This window comes from Melospiza georgiana, chromosome 13 (genome assembly GCF_028018845.1).
Source record: "Melospiza georgiana isolate bMelGeo1 chromosome 13, bMelGeo1.pri, whole genome shotgun sequence".
Classification (NCBI taxonomy): Eukaryota; Metazoa; Chordata; class Aves; order Passeriformes; family Passerellidae; genus Melospiza; species Melospiza georgiana.
This window is the reverse complement of record NC_080442.1, coordinates 19,523,446-19,547,406: the sequence shown is the minus strand read 5'-3', so window position 1 is coordinate 19,547,406 and position 23,961 is coordinate 19,523,446. Positions and strand designations below refer to the sequence as shown.

The window sequence follows — 23,961 nt, the reverse complement described above, 5'->3', positions numbered from 1 at the left end:
GGGATGCGCTGCTGCCGCGCATCCCTCTCGCAGCCGGGATGCGCGCTCCGGTGCGGGGCGCGGGTGCGGGAGCGGTACCGGGGACGAGGGGGGGAGATCGGGCGGCAACGAAATCGCCGGGAGGAGGGGGCAGAGAGGGGCGAGCTCGGGTTTTTCGTTCCCCACGGGGTCTCACGCCACGCCGGCAGGACCGGCCGATAGGACCGGCGGAGCGGCTGAGGGGACCCGGCGCTCCGGTGTCCGCCGGCCGTGCCGGTGTGGCGGGGGCCTCTCGCCGCATCCCTGCCCGGGCTGGGTTCCCGCATGCGGCGCTCGTCACGGCCACGTTAATTAAACTGTAATTAATCATCGCGTCCGGCCGCGATCGGCGCAATTACAGCGATCAAACAGAAGTTAATAACGGCGCGGATCGCCCCCAGCTATCACTTTTGTGTGTGCCCCCGCGCCTTCCTTCCCCGCCATCACCGGCGGCACCGGGAGGATGCGGCGGGGCCGGCGCGGAGCGGAACGCGGGCGCGGAGCCGCCCTTCTCCTGCGCGGAGAGCCGAGCCCCGGCCGCGCTCCCACGCGGGACAGCGGCCGCGGCTCCCCCCGGGACGCCCCGTCGGGGGGGACGCGGACCGGGCGCTGCCGGCCGGGCCTTGCGGCGCGGCCTTCCCGCAATGATCGCAACCCGAGCCGGTAATTATTCCTCGCCTTTTAATTATTTATCCTCGCCAGCCCCCCCTCCTGCAGCCATACGGAGGCAGGAGCGCGGTGAGACGCTCCCGCGCCGGTCGAGCCCCGCTCGGCGCCGCCTTTGGGGCGATCCCGCCGCGCTCGGCGCCCGCGGGAGCCGCGCCGGGCCGCGAGGCACCGGGAGCGGGCGGCGGCGCGGACCGAGCCGGTACCGCCGGGACCGGGGGGCGGAGAGAGCGGGGGGCGCTCCGGGAGGACGCGGCTCTGCCCCCGTTCCCTCCGCCGTGCCCTTGCCCGGGCCGTGCCTCTGCCCGGTGCCCGCGGAGCTCGCCCGGAGCGGCGGAGGCGGCCCCGGCTCGCCCCGACGGCGGCGCGGAGCCCCGGGGAGGGGAGCGGCCCCGGGCCCGACCCCGGCCCCGCCGCCCCGGCCGCGCTCCCCGCTCCTCGCGACCGCCGTATCTTTTAACAGTTGAATTGACTGCAGTTTTTGTCAGTTAATTAGGTTTAATTTACATAATTAGTACAGTATAAAGAGTATTGGGGATAATCAGGAGGTACGTCTCGCTTACTGTGTAAACACGGATTCGGAATTAAAAATCAGATGTAATTAAGGCGTGTGCGCGCGGCTTTTAATTGTAATGAATTTCTAATTAACGCTCAACGATCGCCGCACGCGGGAGCCGGGACGTTTGCGGGCTCCGCCGCCCCCCAAACCGGGGACCCCCCCCGGGACACCCCCGGGGCCGGGGGGCGCGGAGGGGCCGCGGCCGGCGGGGAGGGCGCAGCCCCGACGGGACCCCCCGTCCTTCCCCGCTCCCCGGGCCGGTGCCGCCCGCAGCCGAAGCCGGAGGATAATTTAGGTTAAAACTTAGGGAGCCGTGTCACGGGTGTATAAATAAATAATCACGCGTGGCGGGCGCGGAAGGCCCCGCGCTCCTGGAGGGCTGAGCCGAGATTGCCACATAAATCACGGCGGTCTAATTCAGTGGAAGTTTAATAAACGCCTCCTATTGGAAATGAATGTTCCCCATTTAACAGTTGTATCAGCACCATATAAAACCATGACCCCAATAAATTTAATTTTAGAGGCCGATCAATCCGGGCTTCTCTCCATCGATCCGCGGCGGCTCTGCACCTCCGCAGCCTCTTCCGCGGCCCTTCCCGCCGAGGCGGGGGAAGGAGCGTTTCGATTAGACTCTTTATTAGGAAAAGATTGCTCCGAGAGGCCTGAAAATTAAACGGTGACATTTTAATTACTGGACATTGACAAAGGGAGCGGGCGGCGGCTCTCTGCAGGCCGGGCACACCCGGCCTGACCCGGCTGCTGAGCCCCCGCGGGCCGGGGGGAGCCGTGCGGGCTCCGGGGAGCTTGGGGCTCCCTCTGGGTGCGCCCCGGGATCCTTCCACAGCGCTGGGCACAGCTGACCCCCACCCCGCTGCACGCCCTCCGTGCATCCCCAGTCTGTGCGCCCCCTTTTTCTATGGCCCCCTCCGTGCCCCCCGTGACACCCCACACACCCTCCATCCCCGCAACACAGCCCCGGCTGTCCCCAGTGCGCCCCAGGCCCAACCCACAGCTACTGTCCCCTTGTCCCCCTCACCTCTCTGTCCCCCCGAACCCTCCCTGCGCCTCGGAACCTCCCCGTTTGCCTGGGCCGGAGCGGCTGCGGGAGCGAGGGATCGATAGGCGCCGATTTATTGATCGGTGGAGCCGAGCTCTGGGCAGGGATGGAGCGGGACGCGGCCAGGGCAGCGCTCCAGGCCGTGCCGTGCCGTGCCCGCTGCGGGACGGAGCCGCACTCACCTGCGCGGGCCTGGCCGCGGGAAGTTTTCCTCCTCCTGCTGCTTCTGCTGCTGCCCATAAAAGCCCCAGACATCCATTTGCCATTGAACACCCCAGGGCTCTCCGGCTCTCACAAACCTTGAACTTGCGCCGCGGGCCCGGCGCCGGAGCAGCCGCAGCCGGGAAGGCTCAATCCATAAATCCTGTCCTGGGCGAGCACGGTGCTTCACGGACAGAGCCTCTGCCGAAGGTAACGCAGCTCCGGCTGCAGCTTCCCGACGGGAAAGGCGCAGGATCACAGGCTCGCTGTGGCTGCTTTGAGTTAGGAGAGACCTTAAAGCTCCTCTCGTTCCAACCCCACCTCCATGGGCAGGGACACCTTCCTCTAGAGCAGCTTGCACAACCTTTTTTTTTTTTATTCGGTGTGACCAAATACCGCAATAGGAGATTTTTAAATTTCTCCTTTTCCCCGTTAGGTTTTCCTAGTCCAGGCTGGTGGGCTGGGGGAGCAGGAGGAGGCCAGAAAGTTTAGAGGACACCCCCAAATTGTGGTGCCTGTGAGGCCCCCCCGGGAATGCTGAGGATGAGTTACCCTAAAACCCCGGTCACAGCTCAGGACCTCACCATCATTCAGTGGCTCCAGCTCCCCCCCGAGAGCCCCTGTGCCCCCCAGGCCTGGCTGTGCCCGCGGGGACATCGCTGCCACCCAGCCGCAGCATTTGGGGCTCGGGATGCTCCTTACCTGGCTCCCCGGGCAGAGGCACCGTAAATACCCTGCCCTGGGGGCAGAGGGGGCACAGCTGGATCCTCTGAGGCTCCCGGGCGACTGGGGGCACCTGGGCTGTGTTTGTGCCCTCATGGGCCGGCCCGTGGCAGCTGGGCAAGGACGGCTCCCCGGGGGTGTCCCTGTGTTTGTCACATCCCAGCGGGAGCGGGATGAAGAGCACGGAGATGTGTCCGAGAAGCTGGGCAGCCCTGGAGCATCCTGGAGACGGGACTGTCCGCTCCTGTTCCCTGCCCGAAGGGGCTCCGTGTGTGTGCCCTGGCCCCGGAGCAGCCCCGCAGAGCGGAGCCGCCACCTGGGACAGCCCCTGCCCCTCCTGTCCCTCCTGTCCCCCCTGCCCAGCCCAGCTGCAGCTCCCGGGGTTCCCGGAGCAGCTCCCGTGGGACGTGGTGGCTCCCGGATTGTCCTGCCCGGATTGTCCCGGTGGCTCCGGATCGTCCTGCCCGGGCCAGCGCTGGGGCCAGGCCAGTGCCCGCTGCGGGGCCATCGCCCCCTCTGTCCCCGCCGAGCCGCTTCTCCCGCAGCTCTCGCTCCCCACCAGTGGATTTGGTTCCCTGCAGCAGTGTCTTTTTCCCCAAAAAAGCCCCAAATTCCCAGGTTTTGCCCGCAAACTCCCGCGGTCCCACGGAGGCCTGCAGGTGAGCTTTCCCTGCAGGAGCGGCAGGCAGGAGAGCACCCACGGCCTCCCCAGCTCCAGCCCTCCCGCTGGTTCTCCTCTCGGGTAGCCAGGGATCAAACGGAGCTCCCCGGAGCTGCTCCGGGCCGTGGCTCGGGTGTGGGGCCGAGGGACAGCGGCAGGTGAAGGAGCCCCGGCAGCCCCGCCTGCCCCCCGGCTGCTCAGGCTGCTCTCCGGAAAACAAAGGCGGGCGCTTTGCCTTGGGAATGCTGACAGCGGGCTGGATTTGGCCACGGGATACGAGAAACAAAATATTTTCTCATTCTGTGCTGATTTAAGGGCGATCTTCCACGGGCTCTTCTCACGGGAGCTTTGCCGGGCAGTGGGAAAGGGAAATGTGGAAAATGTTGGAAGTTTTGGCACAGATGGGACACATTCCTTTTTTCCCACATCCACACTCCCATGGGAATCATCACCACTGAGGTTATAGGAGGGGAGACGGAGGTGGCATCGGTGGGGAGCCCTCAATGAGCAGCTGGGGTGAGGAGTGGGACTGGGGGGTCACTGCAGCTGTGGCATCCTCTGCTGAACTCACTGCACACCCCTGATGCCATCCTCTGAGCAGGACTCGGCTGTAGGGTGTGATATTGCTGCATTTCCTGCAACATTTCCAGCAAGAAATGCCACAATTCAGACCCCAAAAAAATGCAGCAGGGAAGAGGAGAGAGGGCAAACCCATCCCTGGGCAGCCCCAGGTGTGGGTCAGCTCCTGCCCGTGGGGAGAGCAGCACTGCTGAGCCCCTTCCCAGCGCCCAGCACTTCAGGAAAACCTCCCCGGAGCTTCATTCCCATCCCTGGACATCCTGGGAACAGGGGGATGTTACACCCGGGGCGTGTTTTGTGTCCTGGCCACCTCAGAGTCCTGTTTGATTGTCCTGGGGCAGGATTTGCTCAGCCCCAAAGCAGCCCGGGAGGATCCCCTGGGGCAGGTTTGGGGGTTCCTGCACTGTGGGGTGCCCCATGCCAGGCTCACCTGCATCCCACAGGGCACAGACACGGACTGGGATGTTCCTGGAGCAGGGAGAGGAGCCTGGGCTGGGTTCAGGATGGGGGTGAGCTCAATCCTGGCCACATTCCCTGCATTCCCCTCAGCTGTGCCCCTCGGTGCTGATGGGTGGTGCAGGAATTGGGGTCCACTCCCAGGTCTCAGCTGGGAATGCCAGCAAGGCTGAGAGGAGCTGCTCAACCCCAAACTTCCCTCCTCCGCCCTCTCACCCAGCCCCATTCCCCAGATTCTGCCGGGATGGGGCAGATGAGCAGATCCCTGGCTGCACAGAATCCCAGGATTTGGGAGAGGGAAGGGATGGAGCCCCAAATTCCCCTGGACTCATCCCACTGACCAACCACATGAATCATAATTCTGTCCCTGCTTTAACCAGGAGGTTTTTTCCAGCTCCATCCCACACGGATTTTCAGGGTGAGTCCTCCCCTCCCAACCTCCCCGGCAGGAAAAGCAGCAGGAAAAGCCCTGGGATTGCTGAGTTTTAAACCAGATCCGAGAGAGAGAGGGAGAGAGAGCCCTTTTACACAGGGAAAGCTGCTGGAACTGTTAGGGATAAATAAATGGCAGCGCTGCCATGCCCTGCCTGGCTCACAGGGAGGGAATTTGTCTCACTTTAGCAAAAGGACCTGGAGGAACGGGGGCTGCTGCCTCATTCATTGCCTGTTATCTGCCAGCGAGGTTGTGACATCAGAGCAATTAAGACAAACTTTAGTCTGTAAGTTCATGCCTGCAACCTCTACACTTCAAAAGAAGACAAACGATCCCTCCAAGGAAGGAAAGCAAGTCTTTTCCAGGCTGCTTCCAGAATAACATTTAGGATTTGCAGTGGTTCGGGAGGAATAATTCACTGAATTGTGGGGGGGTTGAAGCTGCTGGTAGAAAATAAACCACCTGAGTCTTTTTTTATTTTTTAGCAAAAGTTTATTTCTAATGCAAAGACAAGCAAACAAACCCCAACCTCCTCCCACCCAACTCACTCACCCCAAACCTGCCTCTCACATCCATGGTTTATTTATTTTTTTTTCCTTTTATTAAGCATTTTTACACAAGGAATGATTCAACCTGTGTTGGTCTGTTGTGGAAATGTTCCCCAGGAACTGCAGGAGCCAGGAACACCCAGCAGAGACATTGCAGCCATTCCTTTTTCCTGCAACACCAAACCTGGAGTCTGTGCTTGGCCTGGTTGAACCCACAGCTGTGCCAGGGCCTGCCCACCCTCCCAGGGAAGGATTATTCCCAACACCCCATCCATCCCTGCCCTCTGGCAGTGGGAGCCATGCCCTGTGTCCTGTCCCCCCATCCCTGTCCCCAGTCCCTCTGCAGCTCTCCTGGAGCCCCTTCAGGCCCTGCAAGGGCTCTGGGGATTCCTGGATCCTTCCCTTCTCCAGGGGAACACTCCCAGCCTGGCTCCAGAGCAGAGCCCTGTCCTCTTTCCCCCTTTTCCACCTCAGCAAACCCTCTCTGGTTCAGGGATCAGCCTGACCATGGGCGCTCCTCGTGTCCCAGCAGCTGACACTGGGAGCAGAGAGGGCATTCCCAGTCACTCACTGGTGTGATGCTGACCCTCCTGGCACCCCTCACCTCCTCACAGGGTGGGCAAGCCCAGATATTTCTCTTTTTTGTCTGTTTGCTTTTGTTTTACACTTAAACCCAGTATTGAGTGGCTGCCTGCACTCAGAGACAGCCACCAACTCGTCAGGAAATCCTCTGGACACTTGGAAAGGAGCAACAGTTAAAAAATACTCTGGGGTCAGGAGACAGAACATTCAGTAACCCAAAAATAGAGATATAAAATACTTGCTTTAAGGCTGTGTACAGTATAACTGAAGATAAACCTGGAAATTGCTCAGCAACAAAAGAAACAATTAAGAAAATTCCTTAACGTGGCGGTGAGGAAAAGGCAGCCAGCAAACACCCTGATGTTGTCGACGCTTCTAGGAAACAGCTGGAGTAGAACAGGACCTGGGTAGGCTGAGAGTGCCAAGGTGGAGGTCCCGGCGTGGGGAGAGCCCCGGGTGCTGCGGGGCTCACTGGGCTCCCTGGGCTCGGCGCTCCTCCAGCATCCGGCACACCCACATGGACACCACCTCGGCATTGCCGTCGTTGTACTGCACCACGAACGGGTGGCCCTGCAGGGGACAGGAGGGTCAGCAGGACAGACACACAGAGCCCTCCTGCAGCACAAACAGCCCACGGTGACAGCCACAGCAGGGCCATGAAGCCCTGCCTCAGAGCAGTGGATTTCCCTGCAGCCTGTTCCGAGCAGCGAGAGGCAGCCCGGACTCCTTGGAAATGCTCTTTTTGTTATTCCATTTGCTCCTTGTGTTCTGAGCCAGCCCCTTTCCAGGACAGCTGAGCAGTTGCTGAATGGTGTTTGGGTGAAATGATATCCCAAAAAAACCTCATTAATCTGCTCCTCTGCTTGTAAATGTGTGCGATGTCCTAAAATTCCTCTCTTTAACAACCAACCGTGCATCCTTCATGTGCACTGACCTTCCAGAGCATAAAGGGGATCCAGGAGAGCTGGACAGGGACTCTGAACAAGGCAGGAGTGACATGATGAGGTGTTCTGCCCAGCACTGGGGTGGTTTTGGGTGGAAAAGTGCAGGAATAAGAGAAATGCCTTTAACACAGCCTAGAAGCAGCTGTTTCACCTCCTCAACAGAACAGCCAAGGACACCAGAGAGAAGCAGCAGAGAACAATCAGGAGGCACAGACAGGGCAGGGCAGATGCTCTGGGGCAATCAAACCCAAATATTCCAGCCAGTCCCTTCCCCTTTAGGATGGAGAAGCAGCAGAGAACAATCAGGAGGCACAGACAGGGCAGGGCAGATGCTCTGGGGCAATCAAACCCAAATATTCCAGCCAGTCCTTTCCCCTTTAGGATGGAGAAGCAGCAGAGAACAGTCAGGAGGCACAGACAGGGCAGGGCAGATGCTCTGGGGCAATCAAACCCAAATATTCCAGCCAGTCCCTTCCCCTTTAGGATGGAGAGACCCTGCAGCCAGAGCCCACTCACCCCCAGGACATCCCTGCATTCAGGCTGCTCCAAATGAAATTTCAGCTCTGAAACTTCAGCTGTCAGGTTTTTAAATATTCAGCCTTAAAAATACCTGGAACTCAGCACAGCCAGCAGGAGAGAGGTAGAAAATCCAGCACCAAAGTGGTTTTTCTTACTGGTCTGGTACTGGTGTGCTGTGGCCTGGCTCAGTGGGATGCACTGGGAATCCTGCAGGGAATGGGAAGTGGCTGCTGCAGAGCCTGGAGCTGGAAAGGTCAGGCAGGACAGGGCCAGGGCTGGCCCCCAGTGAGTGTCAGGCAGCCTAATTTTGTGTGTCAAGCCTGAAAATGAGATAAACAATGACAAACCAGGCTTTTTAAATGAACTTGTCTCTTCTGGTTCTCTTGATAAAGGGTACATTTCTCGAGTTGCAGTGTCCCCCCAGACAGGTTTAACTCTTTCACAGGGCAGCTCCTGGCAGAGGAGGAGGTGAAGGATTTAAATACCTGACAGGAAATTAAAAGGGCAGCGCCCCCCTGAACACAGAGCCCTGGTAATTCCAACTCAGTGCTCACCAACCATCCATCATTTAGCCCAGTCAATTAAATCCCCATTATTCAAGGGTAAAAGTTCCATCATTTTATCTACCCCTAAAATTCAGCAATTTGCTTTCACGGCTGTCTCCTCTGACCTATAAAAAAATCTTTGTTTCTGCTAATAACCCACCCTGAGCTTATTGCCTCATGGCATCCTGGGCAGGGCTGCAGGTCCAGGGGCCTTTTCCAGCTCCAAGTGCCCACCTGGAGACTGCAGCTCTGCTCCAGGTGGATGAAATTCCCTCTGGGATACAAAATTATCACCCACAGCCCCAAATCCCTACACCTCTTCAGCCTAAAGCACAGGGAACAACTTCCACTGCCCCTCACACACAAATCCAGGGAAGAGCTTCAGGAGAGCCTCTCCCACAAACAGGATCCTCTGGCCATAAAATGTGTTTGGAGAGCACCAGGGAGGCTCAGAGCAATGCCAAAGGACAGGCAGACCATCAACAATGCCCCTCGTGCAATGCCTGGGATTTCAGGCTCAAAAGGAGTCAGTGTTCATGTCAGACTGCTCTAAAGGTCCATGGAACAGGCAGCTACCAGCCTGCAGTGGTGACAAAGGACATTCCCAGGGTGAAATGCCAGTCAGCCACAGATTTCCCTGGAAATCACCAGAAATGAGAGATTTTCCTCCCCAGGGTGGTGCTCCCTGGGGCACAGAGCATGGCAGGAACCTGAATCCCAAATGGTGGGAGAACATGAGATCTAACCCGCTCCAGCACCTCCTTATATTTTTTTCCCTCTGGCACAGTGAGAGGCTGATTGGGGAGGGCAGCCAATTAAAAATGATAATAAAGTTCCTCATGCTTATGCAAGGAAGGTTGGGAAATGAGTGGCACTGCACTGGTTGCAGTGGTGCCACCCTTTTAACATTCCTTTTTCTAGGAACCCTCCTAGCCTGAACTCCATTTATCACCAAGCAGCACAGACAAACCATGCCTTCCATTTAAAAAATTCTGAACTCAAGACCACAAAAAAACCACAATAAAAAAGATCCCAACTGTTGCAGCCACAGCCTATGAAGACAATGGCCGTGCCCTCAGACAGCATTTCAAATACAGTTTATTAGTGTGTGATATGAAAAGGGTATTTTTATTGCATGATATAATGCAATGGGACCTTGGGCGCTCTGCAGAAGGACCTTGCACTCAGAAGTGTAATGAACCCATAGTCCAAAAAACATTATACTGTACATTAACCTATCATTAATGGCACATTAGGGCTGGGGGCACTGCACGCTCGCTGGGCAGGGCTCCATCAGGACAGTGTGCAGGAAAGCACAGCCTTCCCAGGCTTAAAACAAATAGAGAAAATAAATATTACTGCTGGCTGCAGGCTGCTCTGAGGCAAGCTCACTCGCTGCTTAACTTGCAGTGTTTTAAAGGGGGGATGAGGAAGATGCAGCAGTTTACTGGGTGCCGTTGGCATGCCCTGAATGCATCAGATGCACATTTTCCTGCATAAAACACAGCACAAGTGGAAACTGAAAGCCTGCTCCCCTTCCCTGCCATTCCTTAATTCCTCCCTGGCACTAAGAGTTGGGAATGGGAAGAGCATCCTCTGACCCAGCTCTCTGTTGGACACCTGGGATCTGTTTTGCCCCTGCACCCATTTCACCTGAGCAGAATTCCAGCCCTAACTCCATGTGAAACACGAGCAAATCACCAGACCCCTGCTGCTCCCAGAGCAGGTGGGATGTTCCAGGCCTTCCCCCACTCCAGGTGCTCTGTTCAAATGTTAAACCAGGAAAGCCTGCCTGGCAGCTCATCCCTCCAACTCCAAAAAGTCCCAACTTGGCTGTCCAGCAGCACATCCCACTTGGTTCTCCCATTGCTCCTGAGGTGCCTGTGCTGTGCACGGCTCTTGTATGAACTCAGGGCATGGATTCGAGGGGAAATCCTGCCCATCCTCATGTTCAATGGAGTAAAAGTCCCACCTCCAACAGGACAAACACAAAGCTCAGCTCTGGAGCTGCACCAGCTTCCCAGGACTCCTGGAAACACCAAGTGCTGAGCAATGCAAACAGCATCCCAGAATTCCTGGAAACACCAAGTGCTGAGTAACCCAAACCACCCCAAACTGAGCCCAGGTCCCCCTGAAGTGCCCTCAGCACGTGTCAGGATTTCATCACTCCAGCCCTGCCTCCAGTGCTGGAGGATTTTCCATCTCGAGCTGCTGCCTCCAAGGACAAGCCACACTAAAAGCTGTTCTAATTATCTGTGCCAGCTATCCACAGGATCCAACTGCAGCTCCCACAGCCAGGAATAGCAGCGAGGAATCCTCAGGCCAATTGTCTCACTGCAGACTCCCAAACCATGGTTAATTCACAGGCACAGGAGGTGGCAGGGCATCCTCAGAGGATGCTCCACGCAGCTTCTGAGGCCTGAGTGGGGTAGGAACTCTGCAGGCTGAGCACAGGTGAACCCCCAGAGACACAGAACGTACCCACAGGTGAAAGGGCCCTGCAGGACACTATTCTAGTGTGATCCAGCTGCTCCATCTCTTTGTTTTCCTTTTGAAATTTTGGGAATTTTTAAACCCTTTTAAGGGAAGTGTGAGCACCTGAAGTGCTTGGAACAGCGGGGACTGGGAGGCTCAGTCTGTGTCTGCCAAGAGTGTCCCAAAGCTGCAGCAAGGTCAGCTGCAGCCTCCTTGTCTCTTCCAAATGGGATTGCAGATCACAGATTGAGCTTAACCCTAAAACTGCAGCTCCTCCCTGGGACTGTGCCTGATCTGGGAGCGAGGTTTGCTGGCCCAGTTCTCTCTCACTGTTCTGTCCTCAGACTATTGAGGGCAAGGACTGTGCTTGCTGCATCGGAGAGGCTCCAGCACCCCAGAGCTGTGCTCAGCTGGGTGCTGGAGACAAAGCCCCAGTGCAGGGGGTGAAACCTGACACCACAGAACCATGGCATCCCCAATCATGGGCTGGAAGGACCTTAAAACCCACCCACTTCTCCCCTTCCACCGCCCCAGGCTGCTCCCATCCAACCCTGAGCACTCCCAGCATGGACCAGTGGCGTTTTCTGGCTGGAGATGAGGCAGGGACAAGCACACATCCACAGGGAAAACCAAGTCTGCTTATTTTCCTGCAAGTTTCTGCTCCTTGCTCGCTCCTCAGCTGAGAGCAGAGCCCAGGCTGCTGAGCAGCTCCACTCGGGAAGTGGGGAGTTTTGTTTGTTGCATGGCCTCCCTAACACACACTGTAATTAAAATGTTGATTACTAAACAGTTTAAATATATGACAGACAATGCAGTTAAAGCCTACAGTTAGGTCAATATGTGATTTAGATTTGCCATTTAAAAACTCTCATTTAAATTTTGCATACATTAATCACTACCATACTTCAATGTTCTGATATCCACCTGACTACACTATTAAAATAAAACTTGCTGCCCCAGGGAAATCCTACTTATTCTTAATTGTTTCGAGGCTTTGATGGGCTTTTAATCTAAGATTAATTTATGCAATTTTAAATAACTCTTCTTATGATTAATAAGCTTGAAAATTAAAAGGAGTCTAAAGCAATTATAATGAGCATTTGGTCATAACCTCATTAGGAGAAGGAGTGAAGGATACAGCTCTGGAATTCTTACAAGACTACAATTTAAGGTTACTTTCAGAGGAGTCAAACATAGTACTTGAAATTGCAAAGGCAGATTAGCCTAGGTCAGCCTTAGAACTATGGCTACCTAGATTAGCACACTAATGATTTTATCCCTCTGATGATATGTGAGACAGTGAAAAGATGGTGCAAAACAAAGATAAATGGATAACACAACTAAGCACTGAAGCCCTGGGGTTGTATTTCTTCCTTTTTTTTTTAAGAAGTACTTTTCTCTCCTATTATTTTTCTGTTTGTAGATTGACTTTCACTAATGCATTTTTCCTTTTTATATGATAAAGTTAATTGCAAGCAATTTTCAGCTGGTTTAGTTTTGTTGAGGCACCAAAACTCTCCTGGAATTTACAAAATTTGTATTCAAATAACAACAGTCCCCAGGCCTGATGGATGAACCAAGAGAAAGAACACCTTAACTTTGACCTCAACACCTTAACCTGAACATCAACTGTCTACACACCTCACCCAAATTTCCATTTTAAACAGCAATACAGATTCTTCATTATGATTAAAGTATTATTTTCCCAAGCTTTGGACAGCTGGTGACCCCAAAACAGACCTCAGAGACCCCTCGTGTACTTGACTGATGTGTCCAAGCTAGCAACTCATCAGCAGACAAAGGGTCAAGAGGGAATTTTTCAGGTGAGAACAGCAGGAATTGGAGCAGCTCCACTCCACAGCTGGCCCTGACTTCAAACTCCTGACCCCCTCCTCCTGCAGCACCCCAGGTCTGCTATTTGCTCCCTTCCTGTGGCAAAAACTGGTCTAAAATTTACTGCAGGGTTTAGGGTTTGGCTGTGGCACAGAGGAATCTATTTGCCCATCTGCAGATCATTCTTTCCACAGCAGCTTTGCTTTTGATATTTGTTGTTAAAGCAGAAACTGTCCTTGGCGCTCCTCACGCTGCTCAGCTGAAAACGAGCCAGCTCTCAGCAAAGGTATTTCACTTTTGTGTTATGACTCTTAAAAACTCTTAAAACAAACTAAAGCAACCCAAATCTAATTGGAGTTTACTTCTGCAAGTGCTGCTGAGGTTAAGGAGAGCTGCAGAGGAGGAATGGGGAGAGTGGCCCAAGGCTGATGGAGTCTGTCAACATTAGCAAGCTGTCGACAACAGAAGCAGCTCTGCTGAGTGAAACGCTCGGTGCAACATTTTGGGGATGGAAGAGCTTTGACTTTTGCCCAGCTCTGGTCTGGTCTGTGGCCTCAGTGCCCATTAGTAGCTGGAGCTCATTAGGTGTGTGCCTGGAGCACATCTTCTGGTGGGGCTTCATTTGAAATCGATTCAGTTCGTGAGCTTCAAGACCTGGCTGTGATGAGAATGAGAGAGTGGGGGCTCAGAAAGAGCAGAGATTCACACCAGAAAGGCACACCTGACCTGAACTCTGCTGGAGCTGCACCTGCAGAAGTGTCCTCAGGACACAGGAATGGTCTCAGTGACACCAAACGGAGCTCGTCAGGAATTCAGAGCTGATACAGAATTTCCTTCAAACAAGGACTAAGTGTTCCCCTAGACTCGGGGGGAAGGGTGAAGAAAACAACTGTTTTCCCCAAGTTTTTCTACTGGGGAAAAAAAAATTTGCTAAGCAAATTACTAAGCTGAAGTAAACTGAAACAATCTCCTAAATGTTTTTTCACCCAAATCCTGGAGAAGAAAATGCTGTGTGCACACACACGCACAAATAACAACAATTAACAAAAGCAAAAAAACCCTGAAAATGATGTGGCTGGAAGCAAAAAGGGAGAATGGAACAGCTCGTACTTCGTTAGCATTTTTGTGATGAAGTTTCTGCAAATGAACAAGTTGTTTTTAGAAGTACCACTACGATCATCCTGCATTCCATGGCTGCACACTGCCTGCACGGAGTGCAAAATGACATCCCCGTGTCTGGCAGGCTCTGGGAAGGGACTCAGTAAAGTATTAAATGATGGAGGGGAAGGTGCTGCCAAATCCCCTCGTCTGAGGAGCAGAGAAAGCTAAGGTATGAAACAATGTTGGCATAAACGCACAGAGCCCTGCTGAAAACACAGAGCAAAATACATCATCACAAGTTGGCTTGGGGAAAAAATATCAATTCCTTTGAATCCTTCCCAAGGTCACTGAACAAGGACCGAGGCCATCAGCACCATTTCCACGCTCAGAGCTGTGTTTTAATCCAGGGGAGCCTTTCCCTGGTGGAAACCTGGCTCTCCCCAGCCCAGCAGGCACCGGCTCATCCCGATTTATAGCATCTGAGTGTTTCCCCAACCTCTCCCATCAATTCCAGCAGGCAGATGCACGTTGATGGGACAATGAACTTTTCCAGGGCTGTATTTTGGGGTTTCAGCCTCAATAAAGCTGCATACTCCAAGCTCTGCCCCGGGTGGGAGCGCCAGCAGCCGGCTCCGGAGGGGAGGCCGCGGCTCAAAAAAAGGAAAATAAATAAAAAAGAAATCATGTTTAATTTAAAAATTAGAAACTGGAGCAGGCTGTGAGCACAGAGGTTGATTGAAACAAAATTTAAATTCCTGTCAAGCCCATTTAAACACAGGGGCCCTTCATAGGCAATTAGCTGCTCCCTGTGAAGGCTGAGCGAGGCCGGGCCTGGTCACTGTGAGGAGCCGAGAAAAATTAACTAAAACCAGGCGCTATGAAATATTTAGCCTCCCAGTTTATCACCGGGGTTTGGAAGTGTAAACAAGACAAAAATCGATTCCTCGGTGCCCTCCAATCAATCCCCCAAAATGGCGAGGGCATCTGTTTCTGCTCAATTTTGTTTACTCTGGCAGATTTGCCTTAATTGCGGTTGTTTATCTCCCGTTGTCCCCGGGGCCCTAATCTCCCGATTACTAATACTTAACACTCATTTCACATCTAAAGCTACTTCTAATCCTCAACAGGTTTCTGGAGCTCTTAAAATGATGGAGGCCAGGGAGATTTCTCTTTGTGAGAGGAGCATTTTGCGACCCGCAACCAGCTGGGCCCAATCGTCACCAGGGATGGCGGCAACAAAGGTGCTAAAAGGCTCTTTCACAAACTCTGCCTCTCCGCCGGGAATGCCACCGAGAAAAAAAGGCCTTTGATGGGGAAAAAAGGGAAAAAAACCACCCTGAACAAGGGGGCTCTAACAGTCCAGCCAAATAAAGTTACTGTCATAATCAAGCGCTGTCAATCACAATGAAAATCCAATTAAAAAATCTTTCAGCACGGCCCCTCTTCAGGAGAAAAATGTCCCCTATTTATATGCGGGTTTTTTTTCCCCTTTTTTTTGTCAACTGCACAAATTAGAAAGTCGTATTAATTGATTTTTTACTACTTTAGGCCCTGATCCTCCAGCAGAATTTCTGCGGATGGAAGAATCAAGCGGCACAAATCTGATTAAGGGATTTGAGGCATAATGCACACAGGTCACTAAGAAGCCATATCTCTATCTCCTGCTTTATACTCTGCTTATTCATAGGCAATTATTACTCTTATTTAATACTGCAGGAGTGTCCTGAGGTGCTAATTGGACTAGAGACCCACATGTAGCTGGTACTCCACAAGCACCAGCCATTTTAATCTATGCAGAGTGTCTGAATAGATTTAAAATGCCAATTTCACTGCACAAATAAAAATTGTACGTGAATTTCAACAGTTGCCTGTTAGAATAAATTCCTTGATGGATTTGGAATGAATAGAGAGGACAGTATTCTGGGATTTAAAGATAGGGGTCTTATTTTGGAACTGCTAACAGATTTTTTTTCCTCAATTTTTCAAAATAAATACGTAAGGAAGACATCTGACATAAAACATCAACAAGGCAAATGCACAACTTCTCAATATCCAGTAATTGAAAGATTTGCAATTCTGCTACCAAAATGAGTGAGATGTAAATATTTGTCCCTGTGCCTGGAGAACTACTGAAAAACCAGCAGTGCCAAATGAAACATTTGCTCAAATTAAACTGCAAAGCCCAGGAGACTCAAGTAGCCAAAAAATATGAACTGTATCCCTCTAAGCTGTTGCCAATTCATTTTTGTCCAATTTCCTTAGATTTTCAACACCTCTTTCAGCCAACTCGAGTTACTCCTTTTCACATTTAACAGGGAAGTGCTGCTGGTTTGTGCAGCTCTAGGAGGGGAATATTCCCATTTATTCCCAGATATTATTCCCAGATATTCCCATTTGCTGGGGGAACTGGGTGATCCCATAGCAATGGGTGCAGCAGGCAGGGAATGAAGGCACCACCCCTTAAGCTGTCACCATTCTGCTCTTGGGTGGTTGCTGGATTTAGTGATACTGACAGAATGGATGTCTCCATTTCAAGAGCCAATTTCTCAAGTGGCACAGAAGAACTCACACCCCAAAGGACAGAGATGGCTTTTCCCCCCACTTTTTTTTTTTGGAAAGACAGGGGGAAATATCCCTGACCCACCTTTACCAATTTCAGCTCACTGAGCAATGCTGCCACCTGAAGAAACACAGATTCTTTTCCTCTTAAGCTACCTTGAGCAAGGAAGATATTGAACACCCAGCGACAGGCGCATCCTGAGCCCTGCTGTGAAATCCTTGCCTCAATATAAATTCTGATTTGTCTTCAGTGATTTGATCCAGAACTCCTTGTCCACTGCATGTCTGAAGTGAGAGACTGAAGACCCAGTTTATTATTTATCACATATATTTCATGACTGAGCTGGATGATCCTAAAAAACCTTTCCCAACCTAAACAATTCTATATTTACAACAGCTAAAATACTTGGCTCTGTACTTTTTTTCCTTGAAAAACCAGGAGAGAGCCCTTTCCTTCACATCTGCTTGTGTTTGGTGTCTGTCAGAACTTCCCCTTGTCATGGAGTGAATAACTGGGATCGTTGTGACAGAGGAGAGGCTGCACATCTGCAAACAAAGCCATTCATCACAGCTCCAAGCACAGACAATTCCATCAGCCCTGATGGGAGATCCTGCACTGGCCCAGGACAAAACAGAGTAGCCAAAGAGGGAAAATTCTTGGCTCCCTGTGATTCAGCAATGGTGCCGAAACATCTGGATGGGGGCACACAACAAGCATGGATCTCTAAAGCTGATCTCACAGGACCTCTGGGGTGTGTCTGTGCAAAGGGAAGTGCTGAGAGCCCTCTGGTCCATCCCAAAAACCATCACCATCCAAACCCCAGCCCTGGCTCCTCACTGACACCACTGGGGGAAAGCCCTTTATTGACAAACCTAAGCACCAGTGTTTTATTGGCTTTATTCTGGGGCTTTAGATGAAAATCCAGGCAGGATTATGCTGATCCTCCATTTGTTTGTTTAAACCATAAAAGTGTTTCCTGAGAGCTGGAACCAGGGGTTTAACACAACTAGCTGCAAATATGTTTAGCTACTGTGCAGACCCTCTGAAATAAAGCTACATAAAATATAGCTACTTAAAACCTTACATTTTTAATTCCCTTGTTGTACTTGCTGGAGATGTGGAACAGGCAACCAGAATGCATTTCTGAGTCGCTAATATCTTGACACATGTCTTAAGATATTTAAATATACAAACTAACTGTTTAACTGGGAAAAAATACCCACTACAGCCAATAAAATCAGGGTGCCTGGTCCAGAGCCATTCCTGAGATGGAGAGGGGGATTGCTGGATGCATAGGAATACGAAATTTCAAAATTGTATTAGGCATTGAAATAAATAAAATACCAGAGGAGAACAGGTTTTCCAGCATGTCAGTGGCTTTGCCACAGATGATGTACAATTTATCACACAATATTTAAATTTATATCATTTAAATTGATAAAATATTGACATAAGAAGCACCAGTAATTTAAATTTTAAGAAGGATAAAAGCTCCTGGTTGTGTTGACCACTTGAAGAAGAATCATTAGATCTGTGCAAAAGTAATGGAGTGCAGGAGGTGACTGCATCATCTCCGTGCCCAATTTTTCCTTGAGAAATCCTAAAGGCAGGCACAACAGAATAACTGCTCCATTCCTGACTTTTGGCGCTTCAAATACCATTTTTTACACATACACCTTTCGTTCCAATAACCATCACGGAGGAGTTCAATGCTGCACTAACAACAAAAAACCCCTCACCAAGAGGCTCCAGCAATTCCAAAAAAAGCACCAACAATCTGCAGCAGCCGAGGCCGAGCTTGCAGCTAAAGAAGAGATTTTAAACAATTACCAAAGCAGGGCAGTGATATCATAAAGGCAATTTCTGCGCTAGCTTGTTTTCTGCAACTCTCCCTGCCTCCGAACAGCTAGAACAGATAATAACTATTAGTAAATCAAACTCCTGCAATATCCAGCTGTGCCTCCCCCATTTACATACAGATAGAATGGGTATATGTTTTTAATATGTATGCCAGGCGTAGTTTTACCACAGCTGAAGTGCACGCTACAAAGGAGGAGGAGAATGGGAATGGAATCAGCATGAGATAATAAAGTGGCCTAGATAAAGTATTAGCCAGCGATTGATCTCAAACAGGGGATGCTGCTTCTCTCTGACCTGATTACTTACTATGCATAGATTCCATTAAATAGAGCTTAGGATGGAAAGCTTTGGGAAAATACCGTAAATACAGGCCCAGCCCCAGCCTGGCTGCTGCCCTGGACTCTGGGTTTAAGCAGGAGTTAAACCTGCCCTGCCTTTAAACCAGAGTCTAAACCTTCCCTGGCTTCAAACAGGAGTTAAACCTTCTCTGGCATTAAACAGGACTTAAACATTCCCTGGCTTCAAACAGGAGTTAAACCTTCCCTGGCTTTAAACAGGAATTAAAATTTAAATTACTGTCATTTCTTATGTTGATATTCTATTTACATTATAATGATTTTAAAAATCAATTTAAAAATAAATCTAAAAAATTTAAAATGTATCAATTATTAAAATTAAAAAGATTAAATGTATCAACTTAAACATTGTGTGATAAACTGTATATGATCTGTGGCAAAGCCACTGACATGCTGTAAAACCTGTTCTCCTCTGGTATTTTATTTATTTCAATGCCTAATACAATTTTGAAATTTCCCCTTCCCATGCATCCAGCAATCGCCCTCCCCATTCCAGGAATGGCTCTGGACCAGGCACCCTGATTTTACTGGCTGTAATGGGTATTTTTCCCAGATAAACAGTTAGTGTGTGTATTTAAATATCTTAAGACATGTGTCAATATATTAGAGACTCAAAAATGCATTCTGGCTGCCTGTTCCCACATCTCCAACAAGTACAACAAGGGAATTTAAAACAGGAACAGGAGTTTAAATCTTCCCTGGGTTTAAACAAGAGTTTAAACCTTCCCTGGGCTGCCACTGCACAACTCCTGAATAAGCACTGCCCCGAGAGCCAGAAAAACTCTGTGTTTCTGGCAAAAAACACAACAGCAAAGGGGAAAAATCTCTTTATACAGGAGAACTGTTGAGATTTTCATGTTAGTAAGGAGGGGAGAGACAGAGAGGAATGTGCTGTGCAGCCCTTCCTGTAACAATACAGGAATATATTCAATTTAACTGGCTCTCTGCCTTTCTCTTAAGAGGGAACAAACTGGAGATAAAGGAGCAGCATTTTAGAGCAAGTTCAGGATGACCACTGGTAAATTCTGAGGTTGTTCCTTTCCCTGAATGGACAATTTTTTTCTCATTTCTTGGTGAAATTCCTTATTTCACTGCTGTGGAAGAAGTCAGTTGATTTGGTTATGCACATGAAGAAAAACCAATGGGTTATCTTGTTTTGGGCATGGCTGCAGGGAAGAAAGGGCAGTGAGTAAATAAATAATAAAATAAATAAATCCTGATCCACCTGCACATGGAAATCTGTGATAATGAAAAACCTGACTTTAAACAGGAATTTCATCCAGCCCTATTTCCTGACAAAATGGACATTTTGGGTTTTATAAAAAAGAGCTTTTTGCATGACAGGCAGTGGGGAAATCCATCCCAGGGCTCTGGTGGAGGTGCCAAGCTGGCACTCCAGGTATTGGCACTCGGCTCCTCAAACACACCCAAAATACACTGATTTTCAGCAGAGGAGGGAAAGATTCATCTTCTGCTCCCTTCCTTTTGCTTTCAGTGCTTAATTATCCCAAAGTGGTCACAACACAGTGACTCCCAGCACAGCGCTGTCTGCAGGGGAGGAGGAGATGCTCTGGTTTGCCTGCAGGTGAGGGTGGGTGTGTGACACCTCCCATCATTGCTGGAACACTGCTTTTAATTAAAATAAACCAACCCAAACTGCAGTGAGCAAGGTGAAACCCTGCTCTGGTTTGAATCAGGGAGAAGGTGACCTTGAGGATGCAGGGTTTCACTGCATCCCTCTGAGCACTCCCTCCATCCACCAGAGCCACGTGGCAATCTCAGCAAGGTGGCATTAAAGGATGCAGTGGTGAGGAATTCCAGAATTCACAGGATTTCTGTGCCCAGGCAATGTGGCACTCGGTGCTCTGCTCAAGGTGGGGCTCAGATGGACTCCATGACCTTGGAGGGCTTCTCCAACCTCATTAATTCCCCAATATTTAAAGTTTTGGGTTTTTTCTGGCCCTGTTTTCCGGCAATTATAAATTAATTTCTGCACACACATATTTAGGCGCAGATATGCTGTGTGTGTATCTGTGTACACAGACACATAATGCTAATGTATATATTCATATTAATTTTATAAATAAAGTGCTCCTTGAGAAGACTGAGGAAAAGCAAAAATATAAAGTGTTTGATGCTATAAACATATGATATATAAATAAAAATGAAGATACAAACATATTATATAAATAATAATAATTATATAAAACATTATTATTAATTATAATACAATAGAAAATAAACCACACTATATAATAATATAATATAATATAATTAATATTATAATTAATATAATTAATACTTAATTATAAATACATATTTATCTATAATATGAAATAAAAATAGAAATATATTATATAAATAATACTACTTATATCCTCTATAATATAAAGGAGTGAGCAGCTCCTGTTTTACTACTCGTTGTTGCAAGCTCATTTCTAACTGACTAAAGAGGAGGTGGAATAAAAATGCATTAAATTGTTTAAAAAGTAAGAACGCTCCTTTTTTATTTTTTTTTTTTTTCCCAGAAGCGCCGGAATTTCCAAACAATTTCACAAAACACCTCCTTTAAAGGGGCCCAGCACACTCCAGGGCATGTAGTTGGAAAGATAAATCTGTGCACTTCCCTGCTACTGCAGGCACTCACCCTTTGGCCTCATTTTTATGGCTCTACACCCTGGAGTGGTGTTATTGCTCACAACCATCCCCACGCACACTTCTGGGGGGCGCTGGGATCTGCAGATGTTTTATTTATAAGTGGCAGGCCTATTGCATCACCAGAATGTGCATTTGCAAGCAGAGAGAGGTTTTCTGAGAGCCCATTCCATTGTTTTAATAGCCGAGGCACCCAGCCATGGCAGAACAGAGCACGAGGTAAATGTGGCTGCAGCTCCAGAACCTGCTCCAAGTTTTCTCAGATGTGACTAACTGCAAGAATTCCCCAGCCATCAAAAGTTCATAAAAAAGACAAAAATCGGCCTTTGGTGGGAGAAAACCCAAAGTGGAGGGGCTCTGATAAATGTTAAGGTTTCATTTCAGTGAGGTATTTAAGCAGGTGCCCAACTCCAAGTGCAGATTTGGTGGAGTCAGTATCCCTAAAATGAGATTCACAGTTAAATACCTCCTAACCAGGAAAGAGACTGGTCTGGATGTGAGACACCTGCCCCTGGGCATCTTCACAGATTAGCCTTTAACTAGAGAATTGCTGCAGGAGAAAAATTTGTTTATTCTCACAGAAGCAGTGAGAATATTCTCTTTCTTGGAAGCAAGAAATGAGAGGATGCACCAGTGTCTTGATCCTGTTAAAATCCCTTACAATTACTCCTGTATTCCAATTATCCCTGTGTACTTCATGCACAGATGTATATTCATTTCAAATAAATAAGTATATTGAAATGTGTATTTCATTTCAAATAAATCATGATTGTTTTAGAGAAGCTTTTGAGTTACAGCAAGGAGAATATAAAGGAAAGTAAGGAAACATTTTTAAATTAAAGGTGTTTGACATGACCCAGAGGAGATTGGGAGTCTACATAAATTGCTGTATTTAGCAATAATTAATAATTGAAAAATGACAACTGCACAAAAAGTGGGCTCCGAGTTCAGATTCCAAGCCCTTCCACGGGCATACCTCACCAAATATTCTCATTCTCCTGCAGCCCATCTGGTTTAATTTTACATGACCATCACTGAAAACAGTGGCTCTTGCATTTCATTAAAATACATATTTTAACCCCACTCTCTGTTTGCAATCCTCACTTTTGGGAAGGTTCAGGCTGGCAAATGCTGACAAGGAGTGACCTACATTAAGCTCTAATCCCTGGACATCCAAACTGCGAGAAAATGTGTATCAAGCATCAAAATGGTTTTGATTGAAACTCGATAGTGGCTGTGGAAGTTCTGAATTAACTCCCCAAATCACAAGTGAAGGCAACAGCAAAATCCCCACCAACTTCAGAACCACAACTCCACCCCTGCTTTGGGTGCAAATATGGAATTGCTGCACAAGCAGGAAGAGTTCAGAGAGAAATACACTGAGCACACTGAAAAATGCAGGAAAAAAAGAGATAAATTTCTATGTAAATGACCAAAATATATTCACTGACAAATCCAAACTGAGGTTTCACTCACCATTAAATCTTCAGGTGCTGGCCTTTCCTTTGGCTGCTTCTTCATGCTGTGTCATAAAACAAAATGTTTGTATCAAAAGAACTGCTGGTTGATTTGAAATGTTGAAAGATTGAGTTGTTTTATTTGAAATGTTGAAAGATTGAATTGTATTTTATCCCTTTTATCACAGAGTGAAGAATTTCAGGGTATTAAATTTATCAGGTGCTGATGGGAGACAGAGCTCCTAACAGTAACCAAAATGTTAATTTTGGGTTTTTCCTCCCTCCAGCCTTCCCTGAAGGAGTGTAGGGCTCCGCACTGTTTGCAACCATGAAAAGTGTGTAAATACAGAGATCCCCCAAAAAACAGGAAATACAGAGAGCTGATTCCCATTTTTCCAATTGTATTTTATCCCTTTTATAACGGAGTGAAGAATTCCAGTGTATGGGACACAGGGTTCCTAACAGTAACCAAAATATTAGTGGGATTTTCCTCCCTCCCAGCCTCCCCTTATGGGATATAGGGCTCCCCCCCATTAAAGGTGGGGATTATGTATTTGCACATTTGATTTGTATTTGATGATGTACTTTTAAATCCACTTGTGTGGATTTCTGTATTTACACACCATTTTTTCTGGGGATTATGACACAAAGAATTATCCAAACAGGTGGGAAATCCAACTCCACCTCCGAACATGCAATACCCTGGGGTTCCTACCTTCACTTTCCCCCATTTATTTCCATTACCCTGCAGGGTGATAGTTCATTACACAGCATTAACCTGGTTATAGGATCATGTTTCTCATGCAAACAGTCCTGCTTTTCCCTGCAACAGGTGCAATTAGCTCTGGAGGCCGTGCTTAGCTGTGTGAGGGAACACAATAACGTGGCACAGAGGTGACCACCAGGAGCTGCCTGTGGACTAATTGGATTCCATCCAAGCAGCCAGGCTTTATGGAGGGCCTGGCACAAAGTCTGGGATGCTGCTCACTTGACATCTCTCAGGGTTATTCCAAATTGATTGCTTAAATAAGATATAGTTGCTCCTTATTTGTTTTTTTTTTTTTTTTTTAAGCAGTAATTCCCCCCACTGCAAAGCACAGCTAATAAAGCACTGGGTATAAAACACCAAATGAGCTGTGCTGTAAATTGGAGATATTAAGGACACAATTTACC

General features: G+C 49.3%; 1 protein-coding gene across 1 annotated transcript in view; it reads right to left on the bottom strand.

Moving 5' to 3' along the window:
* Positions 1–5,881: 5,881 nt before the first annotated feature.
* MAP2K5 (mitogen-activated protein kinase kinase 5) overlaps positions 5,882–23,961 on the bottom strand; it is a 119,752-nt gene continuing 101,672 nt past the window's right edge. Inside the window, exons 21-22 of the mRNA XM_058033760.1 lie at positions 22,808–22,853; positions 5,882–7,053 (exon numbers count right to left, since the gene is read on the bottom strand). Coding sequence (XP_057889743.1) covers positions 6,952–7,053; positions 22,808–22,853 — 148 coding nt within the window. The 3' untranslated portion in view covers positions 5,882–6,951. The remainder of the gene's footprint in view (positions 7,054–22,807; positions 22,854–23,961) is intronic.